This window comes from Corvus moneduloides, chromosome 32, assembly GCF_009650955.1.
Source record: "Corvus moneduloides isolate bCorMon1 chromosome 32, bCorMon1.pri, whole genome shotgun sequence".
In the NCBI taxonomy this organism is placed as follows: domain Eukaryota; kingdom Metazoa; phylum Chordata; class Aves; order Passeriformes; family Corvidae; genus Corvus; species Corvus moneduloides.
Genome location: NC_045507.1, coordinates 1,126,894 through 1,145,744, shown reverse-complemented (window position 1 = coordinate 1,145,744; position 18,851 = coordinate 1,126,894). Strand labels below are relative to the sequence as shown.

At 52.8% G+C, this 18,851-nt stretch overlaps 2 protein-coding genes and 2 long non-coding RNA genes across 4 annotated transcripts; all 4 read right to left on the bottom strand.

Moving 5' to 3' along the window:
* Positions 1-669: 669 nt before the first annotated feature.
* LOC116437113 lies at positions 670-3,377 on the bottom strand. Its single transcript, XR_004237166.1, has 2 exons — positions 3,203-3,377; positions 670-991 (listed from the first exon to the last, which is right to left on the bottom strand). It is a non-coding gene; the product is annotated as an uncharacterized LOC116437113 (long non-coding RNA).
* On the bottom strand, positions 1,714-3,196 carry LOC116437112. Its single transcript, XR_004237165.1, has 4 exons — positions 2,798-3,196; positions 2,551-2,631; positions 2,239-2,307; positions 1,714-1,830 (listed from the first exon to the last, which is right to left on the bottom strand). It is a non-coding gene; the product is annotated as an uncharacterized LOC116437112 (long non-coding RNA).
* Positions 3,378-3,714: 337 nt separating the features above from the next.
* On the bottom strand, positions 3,715-14,711 carry LPAR2 (lysophosphatidic acid receptor 2). The gene is made up of 3 exons (XM_032094579.1): positions 14,234-14,711; positions 7,888-8,630; positions 3,715-4,059 (listed from the first exon to the last, which is right to left on the bottom strand). Exons 1-3 carry the CDS (start codon positions 14,527-14,529, stop codon positions 3,761-3,763), a joined length of 1,338 nt encoding a protein of 445 aa, XP_031950470.1. The 5' UTR covers positions 14,530-14,711; the 3' UTR covers positions 3,715-3,760.
* Positions 14,712-16,063: 1,352 nt separating this feature from the next.
* On the bottom strand, positions 16,064-18,851 carry LOC116437069. The gene is made up of 2 exons (XM_032094633.1): positions 18,794-18,851; positions 16,064-18,763 (listed from the first exon to the last, which is right to left on the bottom strand). The coding sequence occupies exon 2, from the start codon at positions 18,429-18,431 to the stop codon at positions 17,496-17,498; it is 936 nt and encodes a 311-aa protein (XP_031950524.1). The 5' UTR covers positions 18,432-18,763; positions 18,794-18,851; the 3' UTR covers positions 16,064-17,495.

Here is an 18,851-nt window from a genome sequence, read left to right as displayed (position 1 = left end):
ATTTTTTTGGGCTGGAATGATTTAAAAAAAAAAAAATCCCATTCCCTCCCTCAGAGGAAAAAAAAAAAGGGATCTGGATTTCAAAAATCCCAAGGAATTCCCAAAGCAGAGCCTGGAGCTCCCCCAGAGCAGAAATTCCCAGGAAAAGCCAGGAAATTCCATTTTTTCCTTGTTTCCAGGAAATTCCAGGCTGGGATGGGGTTGGATCAGGGGCCAGAGGGGAGGGAAAATCCCCTTTTCCCAAGGAATTCCGCAGCCAGGGGGGAAAACTCGCCTGGTTCCGCTCCAGGGATCCTTTGGAATTCCCAGAACTCGCCGGGAAGTTTTCCAGGATCAGCCGGAGAATGGGGAAAAACGGGGGGGAAAGAGGGAAAATTGGGCTTTTGCTCAGCATTCCCAAACCCTGGGGGATTCCAGGGAAAATCCTGCCCTCAGAATTCCCAAATCCTGGAATTCCTGAGCCTTTTCCAGGGAAAATCCTGCCCTCAGAATTCCCAAATCCTGGAATTCCTGAGCTTTTCCAGGGAAAATCCTGCCCTCAGAATTCCCAAATCCTGGAATTCCTGAGCTTTCCCAGGGAAAATCCTGCCCTCAGAATTCCCAAATCCTGCCCTCAGAATTCCCAAAGCCCCTGGGGGGATTCCTGAGCCTTTTCCAAGGAAAAACAGCTCCGGGTTCAAACCAGTCTTTAATTGGAATTCTGCTCCGAGTGTATCCCACAGAAACCCCGGACCTTGGGTTTTCCAGGGAAATTCTGATGCTGGAGCCCCCTGGGAGTCCAGGATGCTCCCAAATCCCTCAAAACCACCTCGTCCTTGATCCACCAGGAGTTTTCCAGGGAAATTCCGATGCTGGAGCCCCCCAGGAGCTCGGGACGCTCCCAAATCCCACAAAATTCCTTTGTCCTGGATCCACCAGGAGTTTTCCAGGGAAATTTGGATTCTTGAGCCCCTCCAGGAGTCCAGGACGCTCCCAAATCCCTCAAAACCACCTCATCCTTGACTTTTCCATGGAAATTTCCAGCCTGGAGCTGGAAACCACCGTCAGGATGCTCCCAAATCCCTCAAAACCACCTCATCCTTGACTTTTCCATGGAAATTTCCAGCCTGGAGCTGGAAACCACCGTCAGGACGCTCCCAAATCCCCCCCAAAACCACCTCATCCTTGAGTTTTCCATGGAAATTTCCAGCCTGGAGCCCCCCAGGAGCTCGGGACGCTCCCAAATCCCCCCCAAAACCACCTCATCCTTGACTTTTCCATGGAAATTTCCAGCCTGGAGCCCCCCAGGAGCTCCAACCACTCCCAAATCCCCCCCAAAACCACCTCATCCTTGAGTTTTCCATGGAAATTTCCAGCCTGGAGCCCCCCAGGAGCTCCGACCACTCCCAAATCCCCCCCAAAACCACCTAATCCTTGAGTTTTCCATGGAAATTTCCAGCCTGGAGCCCCCCAGGAGCTCCGACCACTCCCAAATCCCCCCCAAAACCACCTCATCCTTGAGTTTTCCATGGAAATTTCCAGCCTGGAGCCCCCCAGGAGCTCCAACCACTCCCAAATCCCCCCCAAAACCACCTCATCCTTGAGTTTTCCATGGAAATTTCCAGCCTGGAGCCCCCCAGGAGCTCCGACCGCTCCCAAATCCCCCCAAAACCACCTAATCCTTGAGTTTTCCATGGAAATTTCCAGCCTGGAGCCCCCCAGGAGCTCCGACCACTCCCAAATCCCCCCCAAAACCACCTCATCCTTGACTTTTCCATGGAAATTTCCAGCCTGGAGCCCCCCAGGAGCTCGGGATGCTCCCAAATCCCTCAAAACCACCTCATCCTTGAGCTTTCCATGGAAATTTCCAGCCTGGAACCCCCCAGGAGCTTCGACCACTCCCAAATCCCCCCCAAAACCACCTCATCCTTGACTTTTCCATGGAAATTTCCAGCCTGGAGCCCCCCAGGAGTCCAGGACGCTCCCAAATCCCTCAAAACCACCTCATCCTTGAGTTTTCCATGGAAATTTCCAGCCTGGAGCCCCCCAGGAGCTCGGGACGCTCCCAAATCCCTCAAAACCACCTCATCCTTGAGTTTTCCATGGAAATTTCCAGCCTGGAGCCCCCCCAGGAGTCCAGGACGCTCCCAAATCCCCCCAAATCACCTCATCCTTGACTTTTCCATGGAAATTTCCAGCCTGGAGCCCCCCAGGAGCTCCGACCACTCCCAAATCCCCCCAAATCACCTCATCCTTGACTTTTCCATGGAAATTTCCAGCCTGGAGCCCCCCAGGAGCTCGGGATGCTCCCAAATCCCTCAAAACCACCTCATCCTTGAGTTTTCCATGGAAATTCCGATGCTGGAGCCCCCCAGGAGTCCAGGATGCTCCCAAATCCCCCCAAATCACCTCATCCTTGAGTTTTCCATGGAAATTTCCAGCCTGGAGCCCCCCAGGAGCTCGGGATGCTCCCAAATCCCTCAAAACCACCTCATCCTTGAGTTTTCCATGGAAATTTCCAGCCTGGAGCCTCCCAGGAGTCCAGGACGCTCCCAAATCCCCCCAAATCACCTCATCCTTGAGTTTTCCATGGAAATTTCCAGCCTGGAGCCCCCCAGGAGCTCGGGATGCTCCCAAATCCCTCAAAACCACCTCATCCTTGAGCTTTCCATGGAAATTTCCAGCCTGGAGCCCCCCAGGAGCTTCGACCACTCCCAAATCCCCCCCAAAACCACCTCATCCTTGACTTTTCCATGGAAATTTCCAGCCTGGAGCCCCCCAGGAGCTCCGACCACTCCCAAATCCCCCCCAAAACCACCTCATCCTTGACTTTTCCATGGAAATTCCCAGCCTGGAGCCCCCCAGGAGTCCAGGACGCTCCCAAATCCCTCAAAACCACCTCATCCTTGACTTTTCCATGGAAATTTCCAGCCTGGAGCCCCCCAGGAGCTCGGGATGCTCCCAAATCCCTCAAAACCACCTCATCCTTGAGTTTTCCATGGAAATTCCGATGCTGGAGCCCCCCAGGAGTCCAGGATGCTCCCAAATCCCCCCAAATCACCTCATCCTTGAGTTTTCCATGGAAATTTCCAGCCTGGAGCCCCCCAGGAGCTCGGGATGCTCCCAAATCCCTCAAAACCACCTCATCCTTGAGTTTTCCATGGAAATTTCCAGCCTGGAGCCTCCCAGGAGTCCAGGACGCTCCCAAATCCCCCCAAATCACCTCATCCTTGAGTTTTCCATGGAAATTTCCAGCCTGGAGCCCCCCAGGAGCTCGGGATGCTCCCAAATCCCTCAAAACCACCTCATCCTTGAGCTTTCCATGGAAATTTCCAGCCTGGAGCCCCCCAGGAGCTTCGACCACTCCCAAATCCCCCCCAAAACCACCTCATCCTTGAGTTTTCCATGGAAATTTCCAGCCTGGAGCCCCCCAGGAGCTCCGACCGCTCCCAAATCCCCCCCAAAACCACCTCATCCTTGACTTTTCCATGGAAATTTCCAGCCTGGAGCTGGAAACCACCGTCAGGATGCTCCCAAATCCCTCAAAACCACCTCATCCTTGAGTTTTCCATGGAAATTTCCAGCCTGGAGCCCCCCAGGAGCTCGGGACGCTCCCAAATCCCCCCCAAAACCACCTCACCCCTCGCTCCACGCCTCATTTCCCAGGAAAACTCCCCCCTCAGAGCCCCCTCAGCTCCTTCAGGCCACTCCCCCCCCCCCAAAAAACCCCCCCCCCAAAAAAAACCCCGCCCCCCATCCAACCAATTCCAGCCAGGAATGCCTAAATGGAGGAATCCACGGTGAAGTGGCCGTTGTGGGAGGCCAGGCCCCGCTCGGCGGCGGCCTTGAGCGCCGTGGGCGCGTACGCGGGGCTCCGGAGGCACGGGAAGCACAGGATGCGGCGGAAGGCGCTGCGCATCTCGGTGTCGCGCCACGAGTAGACGACGGCGTTGATCAGCGAGTTGACCTCGGCCAGCAGCAGCACGTACTTCTCCACGGCCAGCACGTCGCAGCTCTGGCAACCCAGCCCGTCCAGCAGCAGCACCACCTGGCCCGGCGTCCAGCAGATCACGAAGGCACCTGGAAAAGCGGGAAGAGAAAGGGAAAAAGTGGGGAATTGGAGGGGTTGGGGTGGGATTTGTGGGCGTAAGGAAGAGAGCGGCGGCCATGTTCCATCCCAAAGAATTCCATGGGATCCCTGTGGGGATCTTTGAGGGAAAAGAGGGAAAAGAGATGGAAAAACATCCAGGAGATCCCGAAGGCAGCTGGAAAAGCGGGAAGAGAAAGGGAAAAAGTGGGGAATTGGAGGGGTTGGGGTGGGATTTGTGGGCGTAAGGAAGAGAGCGGCGGCCATGTTCCATCCCAAAGCGTTCCATGGGATCCCCGGGGTGAGTCTTTGAGGGAAAAGAGGGAAAAGGGATGGAAAAAACATCCAGGAGATCCCGAAGGCAGCTGGAAAAGCGGGAAAAGAGGGGAAAAAGTGGGAATTGGAGGGGTTGGGATGGAATTTGTGGGCGTAAGGAAGCAGCCGGCAGCGACATTCAAACCCAACAAATTCCATGGGATCCTCGTGGGGATCTTTGAGGGAAAAGAGATGGAAAAACATCCAGGAGATCCCGAAGGCAGCCGGAAAAGCGGGAAGAGAAAGGGAAAAGTGGGAATTGGAGGGGTTGGGATGGAATTTGTGGGCGTAAGGAAGAAGCCGGCAACGATGTTCCAACCCAAAGAATTCCATGGGATCCTCGTGGGGATCTTTGAGGGAAAAGAGATGGAAAAACATCCAGGAGATCCCGAAGGCAGCCGGAAAAGCGGGAAGAGAAAGGGAAAAGTGGGAATTGGAGGGGTTGGGGTGGGATTTGTGGGCGTAAGGAAGAGACCGGCGGCCATGTTCCATCCCAAAGCGTTCCATGGGATCCCTGGGGTGAGTCTTTGAGGGAAAAGAGGGAAAAGGGATGGAAAAAACATCCAGGAGATCCCGAAGGCAGCTGGAAAAGCGGGAAAAGAGGGGAAAAAGTGGGAATTGGAGGGGTTGGGATGGAATTTGTGGGGCTAACGAAGAAGCCGGCAACGACGCGTTGGGTGCTTCCAACCCAAAGAATTCCATGGGATCCCTGTAGGGATTTTTGAGGGAAAAGAGATGGAAAAACATCCAGGAGATCCCGAAGGCAGCTGGAAAAGCGGGAAGAGAAAGGGAAAAGTGGGAATTGGAGGGGTTGGGATGGGATTTGTGGGGCTAACGAAGAAGCCGGCAGCGATGTTCTAAAGGAAAGAATTCCATGGGATCCCTGGGATGAGTCTTTGAGGGAAAAGAGAGAAAAGGGATGGAAAAAACATCTAGGAGATCACGAAGGCAGCTGGAAAAGCGGGAAAAGAGGGGAAAAAGTGGGAATTGGAGGGGTTGGGATGGAATTTGTGGGCGTAAGGAAGCAGCCGGCAGAGATGTTCCAACACAAAGCGTTCCATGGGATCCCCGGGGTGAGTCTTTGAGGGAAAAGAGGGAAAAGGGATGGAAAAAACATCCAGGAGATCACGAAGGCAGCTGGAAAAGCGGGAAAAGAGGGGAAAAAGTGGGAATTGGAGGGGTTGGGATGGAATTTGTGGGGCTAACGAAGCAGCCGGCAGAGATGTTCCAACCCAAAGAGTTCCGGGATGGCCTCAACTCAGGGAATGGGATTTGGGCCCCTCCCCCCCTCCAGCTGCCACCCCACCCCCAAGCCAATTAATTAACCCCGCTAATTACCCCTCTAATGACCCACCCACTTAATCAACCCCGAATTAAGCACCCACCAAGACTGATGGTGAGCAACCCAATTAATTAACTCTAATTACCCCCTCTAAAGACCCACCGAGGATGATGGGGAGCAACCTGCTTAATTAACCGCGCTAATTACCCCTCTAATGACCCGCCCACTTAATTATCCCTAAATTACCACCCAACGAACTACCCACCGAGGATGATGGTGACCAACCTGCTTAATTGCCCTAATTACCCCCTCTAATGACCCACCCAACCCAATTAATGCCTAATTAACTACCCACTGAGGATGATGGTGACCAACCCACTTAATTAACACCTCTAATGACCCACTCGACCCAATTAACCCCTAATTAACCCTAAATTACCCCCTAATGAACCACCCACCCAAGGTGATGGTGACCAACTCCTCTAACAAGCCACCCAACTCAATTAAGCCCTAATTAACCCCTAATTACCCCTAATTAACTGCCCACCCAGGATGATGGTGACCGTCTTGACCAGCCCCACCATGGTGTCGTGGTGGCACAGGTGGGCGCCCGTGTAATGACCCCTAATTACCCCTAATTAACCACCCACCCAGGATGATGGAGACCAACCTCTCTAACAACCCACCCAACCCAATTAACCCCTAATTAACCCTAATGACCCCTAATGACACCCACCCAGGATGATGGTGACTGTCTTGACCAGCCCCACCATGGTGTGGCAGTGGCGCGGGTGGGCGCCCGTGTAATGACCCCTAATGACCCCAAATTACCCCTAATTAACCACCCACCCAAGATAATGGTGACCAACCTCTCTAACAACTCACCCAACCCAATTAACCCCTAATTAACCCTAATGACCCCTAATGACACCCACCCAAGATAATGGTGACCGTCTTGACCAGCCCCACCATGGTGTCGCGGTGCCGCGGGTGGGCGCCCGTGTAATGACCCCTAATTACTCCTAATTAACCACCCACCCAAGATGATGATGACCAACCCACTTAATGACCCCATCTAACAACCCACCCAACCCAATTAACCCCTAATTAACCACCCACCCAAGATGATGATGACCAACCCACTTAATGACTCCTAATGACCCCTAATGACCCCTAATTAACCACCCACCCAGGATGATGGTGACCAACCCACTTAATGACCCCTAATGACCCCTAATGACCCCTAATGACACCCACCCAAGATAATGGTGACCGTCTTGACCAGCCCCACCACGGTGTCGCGGTGGCGCGGGTGGGCGCCCGTGTAATGACCCCTAATTACTCCTAATTAACCACCCACCCAAGATGATGATGACCAACCCACTTAATGACCCCATCTAACAACCCACCCAACCCAATTAACCCCTAATTAACCACCCACCCAAGATGATGATGACCAACCCACTTAATGACTCCTAATGACCCCTAATGACTCCTAATTAACCACCCACCCAGGATGATGGTGACCAACCCACTTAATGACCCCTAATGACCCCTAATGACCCCTAATGACACCCACCCAAGATAATGGTGACCGTCTTGACCAGCCCCACCACGGTGTCGCGGTGCCGCGGGTGGGCGCCCGTGTAATGACCCCTAATTACTCCTAATTAACCACCCACCCAAGATGATGATGACCAACCCCACTTAATGACCCCATCTAACAACCCACCCAACCCAATTAACCCCTAATTAACCACCCACCCAAGATGATGATGACCAACCCACTTAATGACTCCTAATGACCCCTAATGACCCCTAATTAACCACCCACCCAGGATGATGGTGACCAACCCACTTAATGACCCCTAATGACCCCTAATGACCCCTAATGACACCCACCCAAGATAATGGTGACCGTCTTGACCAGCCCCACCATGGTGTCGCGGTGCCGCGGGTGGGCGCCCGTGTAATGACCCCTAATTACTCCTAATTAACCACCCACCCAAGATGATGATGACCAACCCACTTAATGACCCCATCTAACAACCCACCCAACCCAATTAACCCCTAATTAACCACCCACCCAAGATGATGATGACCAACCCACTTAATGACTCCTAATGACCCCTAATGACCCCTAATTAACCACCCACCCAGGATGATGGTGACCAACCCACTTAATGACCCCTAATGACCCCTAATGACCCCTAATGACACCCACCCAAGATAATGGTGACCGTCTTGACCAGCCCCACCATGGTGTCGCGGTGCCGCGGGTGGGCGCCCGTGTGCCGCGCCACGCGCGCCATCTTCCTGCGCACGTAGACGAAGATGTGGCCGTAGACCAGCACCATGACCACGAAGACCAGCAGGTTGGACACGGCCCAGAAGGTCAGGTAGCTGCGGCTGTAGAGCGGCGCCATCTTGGAGCAGCTCTCCAGCGAGCACAGGCAGTGCCAGCCGTAGGACGGGATCAGCCCCAGCAACAGCGCCGTGGCCCAGATGAAGAAGATCAAGCCCACCACGCGCTGCGCCGACATCTCGCTGTGCAGCTGCATGGTCAGCACCGTCCGGTGCCTCTCCACGGCGATGGCCAGCAGGTTGACCACCGAGGCGGTCAAGCTGGTGTCCAGCAAGCTCTGGCGGATGAACCAAGTCTTGAGCGACAGCTGGGCCGTGCGCGGGCCCGTGTGGAACATGAGGAACATGTAGGCCACGCCCGCGAAGAGGTCGGCGGCCGCCAGGTTGGCCAGCAGGTAGTAGATGGGGTAGTGGAAGCGGCGGTTGGCGGCGATGGCGGCGATGACCAGCAGGTTGGTGAGCAGCACCACGGCGCTGACCGCTAGCCCCAGGGCCACCACCAGCACGTCCTTGGGCCGCCAGTGCGCGCTGAGCTCCTTGCGGCTGTTGTTGTAGAAGAAGCCGACGGTCTCGTTGTAGAAGCAGTGCCTCATGGCGGGGGGGCTGCGGGAAAGGAAAAAACCAAAATCGGGAGAATTTCCCAAAAATTCGGCGCATTCCAAGCGCTGGGAATGAACCCTGAGCGTGGAGGGGATGGGAGAAACGCGGAGAGTGCGGAATTCCGACGGAAAAGCGGGAGGGGCCGAGGGGCGGGGAGGGGATGGGGGGGAGGAGGAGGTGGGAAAACCCCGAACCACCCCGAAAACGGGAGAAATTCCCTCAAAATCGGCGCATTCCAAGCGCTGGGAATGAGTCTTGAGCGTGGATTGGGAAGGGAAGAGGTTGGAAGACCCAGGAACAACCCCAAAAAATGGGAGAAATTCCCAGAAATTCAGAAACAACCAAGAACAACCCCAAGAGCTTGGAAAACCTGGAAAAAACCCAAAATTGGGAGAATTTCCCAAAAATTCGGCGCATTCCGAGACCTTGGAAATGGCCCTGGGCATGGATTGGGCAGGGAAGAGGTTGGAAAACCCAGGAACAACCCCAAAAAATGGGAGAAATTCCCAAAAAATCAGAAACAACCAAGAACAACCCCAGGAGCTTGGAAAACCTGGAAAAAACCAAAATTGGGAGAATTTCCCAAAAATTCGGCGCATTCCGAGACCTTGGAAATGGCCCTGGGCATGGATTGGGCAGGGAAGAGGTTGGAAAACCCAGGAACAACCCCAAAAAATGGGAGAAATTCCCAGAAATTCAGAAACAACCAAGAACAACCCCAGGAGCTTGGAAAACCTGGAAAAAACCAAAATTGGGAGAATTTCCCAAAAATTCGGCGCATTCCGAGACCTTGGAAATGGCCCTGGGCATGGATTGGGAAGGGAAGAGGTTGGAAAACCCAGGAACAACCCCAAAAAATGGGAGAAATTCCCAGAAATTCAGAAACAACCAAGAACAACCCCAAGAGCTTGGAAAACCTGGAAAAAACCAAAATTGGGAGAATTTCCCAAAAATTCGGCGCATTCCGAGACCTTGGAAATGGCCCTGGGCATGGATTGGGCAGGGAAGAGGTTGGAAAACCCAGGAACAACCCCAAAAAATGGGAGAAATTCCCAAAAAATCAGAAACAACCAAGAACAACCCCAGGAGCTTGGAAAACCTGGAAAAAACCAAAATTGGGAGAATTTCCCAAAAATTCGGCGCATTCCGAGACCTTGGAAATGGCCCTGGGCATGGATTGGGCAGGGAAGAGGTTGGAAAACCCAGGAACAACCCCAAAAAATGGGAGAAATTCCCAGAAATTCAGAAACAACCAAGAACAACCCCAGGAGCTTGGAAAACCTGGAAAAAAACCAAAATTGGGAGAATTTCCCAAAAATTCGGCGCATTCCGAGACCTTGGAAATGGCCCTGGGCATGGATTGGGAAGGGAAGAGGTTGGAAAACCCAGGAACAACCCCAAAAAATGGGAGAAATTCCCAAAAAATCAGAAACAACCAAGAACAACCCCAGGAGCTTGGAAAACCTGGAAAAAACCAAAATTGGGAGAATTTCCCAAAAATTCGGCGCATTCCGAGACCTTGGAAATGGCCCTGGGCATGGATTGGGCAGGGAAGAGGTTGGAAAACCCAGGAACAACCCCAAAAAATGGGAGAAATTCCCAGAAATTCAGAAACAACCAAGAACAACCCCAAGAGCTTGGAAAACCTGGAAAAAACCCAAAATTGGGAGAATTTCCCAAAAATTCGGCGCATTCCGAGACCTTGGAAATGGCCCTGGGCATGGATTGGGCAGGGAAGAGGTTGGAAAACCCAGGAACAACCCCAAAAAATGGGAGAAATTCCCAAAAAATCAGAAACAACCAAGAACAACCCCAGGAGCTTGGAAAACCTGGAAAAAACCAAAATTGGGAGAATTTCCCAAAAATTCGGCGCATTCCGAGACCTTGGAAATGGCCCTGGGCATGGATTGGGCAGGGAAGAGGTTGGAAAACCCAGGAACAACCCCAAAAAATGGGAGAAATTCCCAGAAATTCAGAAACAACCAAGAACAACCCCAGGAGCTTGGAAAACCTGGAAAAAACCAAAATTGGGAGAATTTCCCAAAAATTCGGCGCATTCTGAACTCTGGGATTGAGCCCTGGGCATGGAGGGGACAAGGAAGAGCTTGGAATTCTCAGGAATAACCAAAAAAAAAGGGAGAAATTCCCCAAAAATCCTCCTTTTGTCCGGAAGTTTTTCCCCTCCAGGGAACGGCCCCGATCCTTTCCCAAGGAATGGTTGGAAAACGCTCCCAAATCCGGGATTTTGGGATGATCCCGAGCGGGGTTTGAGGATTCCTGGGATGGGAGAAGTCTGGGATGGGAGAATTTGGGAATTTGGGATGGAAATTCGGGAATTTGGGATGGAAAGCTGGGAATTTGGGATGGAAACGTGGGATTTTGGGGAATCCGGGAAAGGTTTTCCCTCCTTTTTCCAGGGTTTTTTTTTCCCCCTGGGAATGGTCCCAGCTCTGATCCTGTCCCAGAATTCCAAGGAATACTTGGAAAAGGCTCCTAAATTTGGGAATTTGGGATGGAAATCTGGGATTTTGGGAATTCGGGAAAGGCTTTTCCCCCTTTTTCCTGAGTTTTTTCCTCCAGGGAACGGTCCCGGCTCTGAGCCTATCCCAGAATTCCAAGGAATACTTGGAAAAGGCTCCCAAATTCAGGATTTTGGGAGGCCCAGGAGCTGGGACTGGATCCCTGGGGATCCTTCCCAATCCAGAACATTCCATGATCCCTCCTGATTCCGGAAAAAAACAGGGGAAAAACGGGGAAAAAATAGGAAAAAATGGAAAAAAAACCCCAAACCGGGAAAAAATTCCCAAATCCTGGCTCAGCTTTGCTGTCCCCAACCCTGAAGCCGGGAATTTTTGGGATTCTCCCATCCCGAGCTTTTTCCAGGCTCGGGAACCTTCCCGGATTTTTTTTCTTCCGGAGTTTCCGGGGCGGCTTCTCCTCCTTGGGCAAACAAATCCCCGGAGCCGAGAAATTCCCATTGTTCCTCGGGATGGACTTTGGATCCCGACATTCCCCAGGCCGCCAGCGGAAAATCCGGGATAATCCCTTCAAAAATCGGGAAAAAGGCGGATTGGGGGAATTTTAAGGAGAAAAAAAAGGGGGAAATGAGGAAATGCGGCCGCTCCAAGGGGTTTTTCCCATTTTTTTGGGGGTGGGGAGGGGATGTTTGGATCCGGATCCGACTGGGAATCGTTGATCCCAAAAATCTGGGAAGTTTTGGGCTGGGATTTGGGAAGGAAAAGGTGGGAAAGGAGGCGCCCCTCCCCCCCCACCCCAGCACCTGGGGAGGGCCCGGAGCCGGAACGGGATTTTCCAGAGGCTCGGGAATGTTCGATCCCGGTTCCCAGAGGGCCGGGATTGATGCGGGAAAGGATTTTTGGGGAGAAATTCCCGGATTTTGAGGGGATTTGAGGGAATTTCCAGGGTCGGGAATTCCTTAAAAATCCCCTTCCCAATCCCGGTGTCCCCTCCCTTCATCCCTGATGCCAAATTTCCTGGAATTCCTTTGGGAATGGGCCAAAATCCCGGAATTCCCGGATTTTTTGGGGGTGGGAAAAGGGGGCCTTTAATCCCATCACAATCCCGATCCGAATTCCAGGATCCCGGGTGGATCCAAAACCTTCCCAAATTTCCTTTGGGATGGGGCAGCTCCGGGAATTCCCATCCCATTCCCTGCCCGCCTTCCCAGCCGGGAATTCCTTCCCAAATCCCAGAAAAATCCCAGAAAAATCCCAGAAATATCCCACAAAAATCCCATCAAATCCCAATTTTTAAATCCCACCCGTTCCCAACCCTCCAAAATCCCTTTTCCCTGGTTTTTTTTAACCCCTTCCAATCCCTGGAAATCGCCTCCATCCCAAATTTCCCCCCCGAGACACCACAAAAAAAAAAAAAAAAAAAAAAAAAAAAAACTTGGAAAAACCCCAAATCCTTGGAAAAAAAAACCCTGGAAAATCCCAAATCCCACCCCCTCCCCCGCAGCTTTTCCCAACATTCCCAGCCCGACCTTGGAATTCCCGCGGGAATCCAAACAATTCCAGCAGGGAAAGGGATAAAAGCGACTCCAAATCCCGCCCTGGAGCCGCAATTCCAAGCCTGGAATTCTTTCCATGGAAAACCCCAAATGCCGGGAGCCGCAGGAATTCCTTTGTTCCCAAAGCTCCGGGAAAGGGGGGGGAGGATCCCGCGGCTTTTCCCGGCTTTTCCCAAGTTTTCCTTGTCCCTTTTCCAGCGGCTCCGCGGGAACTCCGGGATGGGGGCGGGAATTCGGGAAGGATTCGGGGCTTTTCCCTTGGATTTGGGGGTTTTTCCCCTGGATTTGGGGGATTTTTCCATGGATTTTGGTTTTTTCCCTTGGATTTGGGGTTTTCCCCCTGGATTTGAGGTTTTTTCCTTGGATTTGGGTGATTTTTCCTTGGATTTGTTTTTTTTTTCCTTGGATTTGGGTGATTTTCCCTTGGATTTGGGGTTTTTTCCTTGGATTTGCGTTCTTTTTCCTTGGATTTGGGGTTTTCCCCCTGGATTTGAGGTTTTTTCCTTGGATTTGGGTGATTTTTCCTTGGATTTGTTTTTTTTTTCCTTGGATTTGGGTGATTTTCCCTTGGATTTGGGGTTTTTTCCTTGGATTTGCGTTCTTTTTCCTTGGATTTGGGGTTTTCCCCCTGGATTTGAGGTTTTTTCCTTGGATTTGGGTGATTTTCCCTTGGATTTGGGGTTTTTTCCTTGGATTTGGGTTCTTTTTGCTTGGAGTTGAGCTTTTCCCCCCGGATTTGGATTTTTTCCTCCTGGATTTGGGGTTTTTTTCCTTGGATTTGGGGTTTTTCCCTTGGATTTGGGGGTTTTTCCCTTGGATTTGGGGGTTTTTTCCTCGGATTTGGGGCTTTTCCCCTGGATTTGGGTTTTTTCCCCTTGGATTTGGGTGATTTTTCCTTGGATTTGGGGCTTTTTACCTGGATTTGGGTTTTTTTTTCCCTTGGATTTGGGGTTTTATTCCCTTGGATTTGGATTTTTTTTTCCCTGGTTTTGGGGTTTTTCCTTGGATTTGGGGCTTTTCCCCTGGATTTGGGTTTTTTCTCCTGGATTGGAGGGTTTTTTCCTTGGATTTGGGGTTTTTCCCCCTTGGATTTGGGTTTTTTTCCTCGGATTTGGGGGTTTATTTCCTTGGATTCCTTCTTTTCTCCTTGGATTCCTTTCCCCCCCTTGGATTCTTTTCTCTCCCCTTGGAGTCCCTTTTTCCTTGGGGAATTCCCCTTTTTTCCGGGATTTTCCCCCCGCTTCAGGAATTCCCCTCCCCCTCCTCCCTCGGGGGGTCCTTCCTTCCCAAAATCCCTTGAAAATCCCATTTTTTTTCCGGGGAAACAAACAAAAAAAAAAATCCAGGAAGGGCCCCTCCGGTGATTCCCAGGCCCGCACGGATTTGGGGGAAAACCCCTGGAATTCGGCTGGAATTCGCCTCCCAACAAATCCCAAAAATCCAGCGGGACAACAACGGCTCCATAAAACCCCCAAATCCCACTTTTTTCTCCCTGGGAATTCCTCTCTTCCCCCCCCCCCGGATTTTTAGGGATGCCAGGGGAATTTCGGGATGAAACGCCGGGAATTCTCACCTGGGATCACCACGCGGCGCTCCGGGGGGGAAATTCCCATTTCCAGCGGCGCTTCCCGGCGGGATCGAGCCCAGGAGAAGGAGTTCGGGGGGAAGGAGCGAAGTTGGAGGCGCCCGGAGAAATCCGGGAAGGGAAAAATTCCTCGGAGGAGCCTCCGGGAGCCGCCCCCGGGCGGGGCCTGAAACCCGAAACCGGGAATCCAAAATCGCGATCCGGAGGGCACCGGGCAGCGGCACTGGGACCAGTTCATTGCCCAAACTGGGACCAGTTCTTTCCCCAAACTGGGGCCAGTTCATTCCCAAACTGGGACCAGTTCATTCCCAAACTGGGACCAGTTCATTGCCCAAACTGGGACCAGTTCATTCCCCAACTGGGACCAGTTCATTGCCCAAACTGGGGCCAGTTCATTCCCCAAACTGGGACCAGTTCTTTCCCCAAACTGGGACCAGTTCCTGGCCCAAACTGGGACCAGTTCATTCCCTAACTGGGACCAGTTCATTCCCAAACTGGGACCAGTTCATTTCCCAAACTGGGACCAGTTCTTTCCCCAAACTGGGGCCAGTTCATTCCCAAACTGGGACCAGTTCATTCCCAAACTGGGACCAGTTCATTGCCCAAACTGGGACCAGTTCATTCCCCAACTGGGACCAGTTCATTGCCCAAACTGGGACCAGTTCATTGCCCAAACTGGGACCAGTTCATTCCCAAACTGGGACCAGTTCATTGCCCAAACTGGGACCAGTTCATTCCCAAACTGGGACCAGTTCATTGCCCAAACTGGGACCAGTTCATTCCCAAACTGGGACCAGTTCATTGCCCAAACTGGGACCAGTTCATTCCCAAACTGGGACCAGTTCATTGCCCAGACTGGGACCAGTTCATTCCCAAACTGGGACCAGTTCATTGGCCAAACTGGGACCAGTTCATTCCCAAACTGGGACCAGTTCATTGCCCAGACTGGGACCAGTTCATTCCCAAACTGGGACCAGTTCATTGGCCAAACTGGGACCAGTTCATTGGCCAAACTGGGACCAGTTCATTCCTAAAGTGGGACCAGTTCATTCCCAAACTGGGACCAGTTCATTTCCAAACTGGGACCAGTTCATTTCCCAAACTGGGACCAGTTCATTGCCCAAACTGGGACCAGTTCATTCCCCAACTGGGACCAGTTCATTCCTAAAGTGGGACCAGTTCATTCCCAAACTGGGACCAGTTCCCTGCCCAAACTGGGACCAGTTCATTCCCCAAACTGGGACCAATTCATTCCCAAACTGGGACCAGTTCGTTCCCCAAACTGGGACCAGTTCATTGCCCAAACTGGGAATCCAAAATCGCGATCCTGCCGACACCTGGCAGCGGCACTGGGACCAGTTCATTCCCGAACTGGGAATCCAAAATCGCGATCCGGCCGACAGCTGGCACCGGCACAGGGACCAGTTCATTGCCCAAACTGGGACCAGTTCATTGCCCAAACTGGGACCAGTTCATTCCCCAACTGGGACCAGTTCATTCCCAAACTGGGACCAGTTCCCTGCCCAAACTGGGACCAGTTCATTCCCCAAACTGGGACCAATTCATTCCCAAACTGGGACCAGTTCATTGCCCAAAATGGCACCAGTTCATTCCCCAAACTGGGACCAGTTCATTCCCAAACTGGGACCAGTTCATTCCCCAAACTGGGACCAGTTCATTCCCAAACTGGGACCAGTTCGTTCCCCAAACTGGGACCAGTTCATTGCCCAAACTGGGAATCCAAAATCGCGATCCTGCCGACACCTGGCAGCGGCACTGGGACCAGTTCATTCCCGAACTGGGAATCCAAAATCGCAATCCGGCCGACAGCTGGCACCGGCACAGGGACCAGTTCATTGCCCAAACTGGGACCAGTTCATTCCCAAACCGGGAATCCAAAATCGCGATCCTGCTGACACCTGGCAGTGGCACTGGGACCAGTTCATTGCCCAAACTGGGACCAGTTCATTGCCCAAACTGGGACCAGTTCCCTGCCCTAACTGGGACCAGTTCATTGCCCAAACTGGGACCAGTTCATTCCCAAACCGGGAATCCAAAATCGCGATCCTGCCGACACTGGGCAGCGGCACTGGGACCAGTTCATTGCCCAAACTGGGACCAGTTCATTGCCCAAACTGGGACCAGTTCCCTGCCCTAACTGGGACCAGTTCCCTGCCTTAACTGGGACCAGTTCATTCCCCAAACTGGGGCCAGTTCATTCCCCAAACTGGGACCAGTTCCTGGCCCAAACTGGGACCAGTTCATTCCCTAACTGGGACCAGTTCATTCCCCAAACTGGGACCAGTTCATTCCCCAAAATGGGACCAGTTCCTGGCCCTAACTGGGACCAGTTCATTCCCAAACTGGGACCAGTTCATTCCCAAACTGGGACCAGTTCATTCCCCAAACTGGGACCAGTTCATTCCCCAAACTGGGACCAGTTCATTCCCCAAAATGGGACCAGTTCCCTGCCCTAACTGGGACCAGTTCATTCCCAAACTGGGACCAGTTCATTGCCCAAACTGGGACCAGTTCATTCCCAAACTGGGACCAGTTCATTGCCCAAACTGGGACCAGTTCATTCCCAAACTGGGACCAGTTCATTCCCAAACTGGGACCAGTTCATTGCCCAAACTGGGACCAGTTCCCTGCTCTAACTGGGACCAGTTCATTCCTAAACTGGGACCAGTTCATTCCCCAAAGTGGGACCAGTTCATTCCCCAAACTGGGACCAGTTCCCTGCCCTAACTGGGACCAGTTCCCTGCCTTAACTGGGACCAGTTCATTCCTAAAGTGGGACCAGTTCATTCCCCAAACTGGGACCAGTTCATTCCCAAACTGGGACCAGTTCATTCCCCAAAATGGGACCAGTTCCCTGCCCTAACTGGGACCAGTTCATTCCCAAACTGGGACCAGTTCATTCCCCAAAATGGGACCAGTTCCCTGCCCTAACTGGGACCAGTTCATTCCCAAACTGGGACCAGTTCATTGCCCAAACTGGGACCAGTTCATTCCCAAACTGGGACCAGTTCATTCCCAAACTGGGACCAGTTCATTCCCCAAACTGGGACCAGTTCATTCCCAAACTGGGACCAGTTCATTCCCCAAAATGGGACCAGTTCCCTGCCCTAACTGGGACCAGTTCATTCCCAAACTGGGACCAGTTCATTCCCAAACTGGGACCAGTTCATTGCCCTAACTGGGACCAGTTCATTGCCCAAACTGGGACCAGTTCATTCCCAACTGGTCCCTAACTGGGACCAGTTCCCTTCCCGAGCTGCTCCCGCTTGGCGGGGCTGTGGATCGGGGTCTGGATGATCCCTGGGGTCGGGATTGATCCCACAGATCCCAAATGGATCCCAAAGGGATCTCGGGGCCGGGATCTGATCCCAAAAATCCCCACGGGATCCGGATCCGGGCCCACGGATCCCAACCGGATCCCAACCGGATCCGAGGCAGATCCCAACCGGATCCCAACCGGATCCCAACCGGATCCCAACCGGATCCGAGGCAGATCCCAACCGGATCCCAACCGGATCCCAACCAGATCCCAACCGGATCCCAACTGGATCCGAACCGGATCCCAACCAGATCCCAACTGGATAACGGGGTCCGGATCTGATCCCAGGGATCCCAGCTGGATCCGGGGGTCGGGATCCATTCCCCCAGATCCCAAATGGATCCCAAAGGGATCCAGGGGTCGGGATCCACTCCCACAGATCCCATTCCTGAGCCCGCCCCGCTCCAGGGAAAAATCCCGACGAAAATTCCCAATCCCGGGGCCAACGATCCCAAAAAACCCCCCCAGGCCTGGGCTTGGTTTATTCCCCTTTGCCCACCGGAATCCCGGGAATTTCCATCCCAAAAAACCCCCCCAGGCCTGGGCTTGGTTTATTCCCCTTTGCCCACCGGAATCCCGGGAATTTCCATCCCAAAAACCCCCCCAGGCCTGGGCTTGGTTTATTCCCCTTTGCCCACCGGAATCCCGGGAATTTCCGTGTTTCCCGTTCATTGATAACGACGGGAACGAGCGAATCCCATTTTTTAATGGACGTTTACGGTCACGAAGGGGGAATTCCCAGGAATTCCCGGGAATTCTGGGGGATGATGGGGGGAAACTGCCGGGGTTTGGGGCGGATTCCTGCAACGTCGCCGCTCCAGAGGGGCCATTCCCGCTTGGATCCATCCTGGAATCCGCTCCTGTTCCTTCTCCTCTTCCTTTTCCTTTTTTTGGGAAAATCACCGGGATTTGGACGGATTTCCTGTTGGATCCATCCCGGAATCCGCTCCTCCTCTTCCTCCTCCTCTTCCTCTTCCTTTTCCTTTACTTTTGGGAAAATCACCGGGATTTTGGGTGGATTTCCTGTTGGATCCATCCCGGAATCCGCTACTCCTCTTCCTCCTCCTCTTCCTCTTCCTTTTCCATTTTTTTGGGGAAAATGCCGGGATTTGGACGGATTTCCTGTTGGATCCATCCCAGAATCCGCTACTCCTCTTCCTTTTCCTCCTCTTCCTCCTCTCCTCTTCCTCCTCGTCCTTTTCCTTTACTTTTGGGAAAATCACCGGGATTTTGGGTGGATTTCCTGTTGGATCCATCCCAGAATCC